Source organism: Mandrillus leucophaeus, unplaced genomic scaffold (assembly GCF_000951045.1).
Source record: "Mandrillus leucophaeus isolate KB7577 unplaced genomic scaffold, Mleu.le_1.0 Scaffold30, whole genome shotgun sequence".
Taxonomy (NCBI): Eukaryota; Metazoa; Chordata; class Mammalia; order Primates; family Cercopithecidae; genus Mandrillus; species Mandrillus leucophaeus.
Window position 1 is genome coordinate 4449982 of NW_012103143.1, and position 2875 is coordinate 4452856.

Consider the following 2875-nt stretch of genomic DNA (forward strand, 5'->3'; position numbering starts at 1 on the left):
TTCTTTTGTTAGGTGGCGTGTTCTATATTCTGTTGTTGGGTGGCGTGTTCTATCTTCTGTTGTTGGGTGCCATGTTCTATATTCTCTTGTTGGGTGCAGTGTTCTATATTCCGCTGTTGGGTGGTGTGTTCTATATTCCGTTGTTGGGTGGATGTTCTATATTCTGTTGTTCGATGGTGTGTTCTATATTCTCTTTTTGGGTGGCGTGTTCTGTATTCTGTTGTTGGGTGATGTGTTCTGTGTTCTATTGTTTGGGTGGCACATTCTATATTCTGTTGTTGGGCACCGTGTTCTACATTCTGTTATTGGGTGGAGTGTTCTATATTCTGTTGTTGGGTGGTGTGTTCTACAAAATGTCAGGTCAGGTTGGTTAAGGGTTGTTAGTTTAGGTTTTCTATATTCTTAGTTTTTTCTTTTTTTGCTCTTTTCATCAATTGCTATGAGAAAGAAGTGTTGAATTTTTTCAACTGTAATTGTGGATTTGTGTGTTTCCCCATTCAGTCCTATTGGTTGTTGCTTTATCTCTTCTCTAAAACTATATTTTAACTTACTTTTACTGATTTTGAAATAGATTTTTTGTTTAGGAAAACAAAGTGTTAAAATGTAAACCAACCAGAGATAATTTTAGGGAGCAGTGTTTAATTCAGCCTTCAAACTTGTTCATGAGTCGTGACCAATCTTTGTTGTCATATTATTATATTAAAAACTATTTCAGAGAGGAAATTTGTAGCCAGGTACAGTTTTTTTTGTAGTTTGATTAAAAAGTTAAATTTATCACAATGAATCATATATTTTTAATGTTACGATTCCTGTTGTATAAAAATTTTACTAAAAAATTTAAAAGGTGAGAAGAAGAGATCAAATTGTTTTGCAGTTATAAAATTATCACTAGTTTAGCCTTTGAGAATATAGGTAATAGATTAAAAATTCAATTTAAAAATGATTTAAACTGCTTTTGAGACTTCCTCCATAACTGACCTTTTTCATTTATGAAAAGCAGACACTCGCCTATGGGGACATGAACCATGAGTGGATCGGCAACGAGTGGCTCCCCAGCCTGGGCCTACCCCAGTACCGTAGCTACTTCATGGAGTGCCTTGTAGACGCCAGGATGCTGGACCACTTGACCAAGAAAGACCTTCGAGGGCAGCTGAAAATGGTCGACAGTTTTCACAGGTAACTTAATGGAGATAGTTCTTACTAATTGGCTAAGATTTTTCACTGTTACCATCTCTAAATCATCTCTGTTTTCTTCCAAATAGAAACAGTTTCCAGTGTGGAATTATGTGCCTGAGAAGGTTAAATTATGACCGGAAAGAACTGGAAAGAAAAAGAGAAGAAAGTCAGAGTGAAATAAAAGGCTAGTACATGACATTTAATTGATTTAGTTCACTCCTACTTGCTGGTGTGTTTGCAGCCTCAGTGACTTCCTGTTTTCCAAAAAATCAAGAAAGGCTAAATTTAAGTGGAGAAAACTAGTCTAGTGTCATTGCAGAGGAGGGCTGGATGAAGATGACTGCTTTTGACATCCTCTTCCACAGCCAGAGAACTGTTCCCTGTGTTCTCACACCTCAGTCTGGAGGTTAAATGTCTCAGGCTAGTCATTTCCTATGAGTTGAGAGTTTTCCTTTGGTCATGCCCTGTGTACTCCTTCACTCCAAAATGCTGTTCCACACTGTTAGATAACAACAGAGCAAAGCTCACTTGATGATTCAAGTGTAAGAAATATGACTGGGGGCTTATCCAAGGGGTTCAGGAACACAGGAAAGCGCCGTGCAGTTCTGCTCCCAGAGTGGAAGGAGAAGCAGCGTCCACATTTCAGCCAGTCCTTGAAGAAGGTGGAGGAGCTGCTTAGGGTAAGGAAAAGGCATTTCAGTTGGAAAACACAGGCCAGGGAGGTTAGAGGACGTGGGACATTCATCCAGAAGATGTGGAGTTGGTTCTCCTCTCTGTTGGGGAGCCTCTCACTCGGTACTCAAATTTATTTGTTTGTTTATTTATTTATTTTATTTTGAGACAGGGTCTCGCTGTCTAGCCCAGGCTGGGCTGGAGTGAAGTGGTGTGATCACAGCTCACTGTAGCCTTGAACTCCTGGGCTCAAGTGCTCTTCCTGCCTTAGCCTCCCTGGTAGCTGCTGGGACTACAGGCGTGAGACAGGGTCTCGCTATGTCACGTAGGCCGATCTCGAACTTTTGAGCTCAGGCGATCCTCCCACCTTGGTCTTCCAAAGTGTTGGGATTACAAGTGTGAGCCACCACACCCAGTCAGAATTTGGTTTTAAAGTTAGACGGTAAACATTAAGCTCAGAGTAATGACTCCCAGAATTCCTGGAATGCAAGGAAGTCACTAATAACAATAGCGATAAGAAGAGGCCAGCCTTACTCACAGTGAGTAGGCACCGGGTGGTGCTCCAAGCACTCCGGGGTTGGCTTCTTTCGTCTTTCCCTCAGCCCTGTCAGTCTAAGTGCTGTTTTCATCCCCACTTTTTACTAAGAAAGAAACTAAGGATAAAAACATGGTTGGGAGGTGGCCCAGCTGAAGGGAAGTTTACTCATGATTGAGTTAATGTGAATCAGGAGAAAAGTCGTAAGTCGACATTTATACAATGTGTGTATATGTATGGACTTTTATCCAGAAAAGGGCATTGGAAATGAAATATGTCCATCTGTTTTGTTTTCTGTATCTATTTTACATCTTTTTCCAATAGACAAAAACTGTCTGTGGAAGTGATTGGTGATCATCTGCATATATTTTTATAGAGTGGCTATTTTTAGATCTAATAGAGCAAATTGAATAATTTGTTAATTTTCTTAAGATATTGTGACCAGGCATGGTAGCTTATGCCTGTAATCTCAACACTTTGGGAGGCCAAGGC

At 40.3% G+C, this 2875-nt stretch overlaps 1 protein-coding gene across 1 annotated transcript in view; it reads left to right on the top strand.

Moving 5' to 3' along the window:
- Positions 1-2875, top strand: part of PPFIA1 (protein tyrosine phosphatase, receptor type, f polypeptide (PTPRF), interacting protein (liprin), alpha 1) — a 146805-nt gene that overhangs the window by 132178 nt on the left and 11752 nt on the right. Inside the window, exons 24-25 of the mRNA XM_011987091.1 lie at positions 1001-1176; positions 1263-1360. Coding sequence (XP_011842481.1) covers positions 1001-1176; positions 1263-1360 — 274 coding nt within the window. The remainder of the gene's footprint in view (positions 1-1000; positions 1177-1262; positions 1361-2875) is intronic.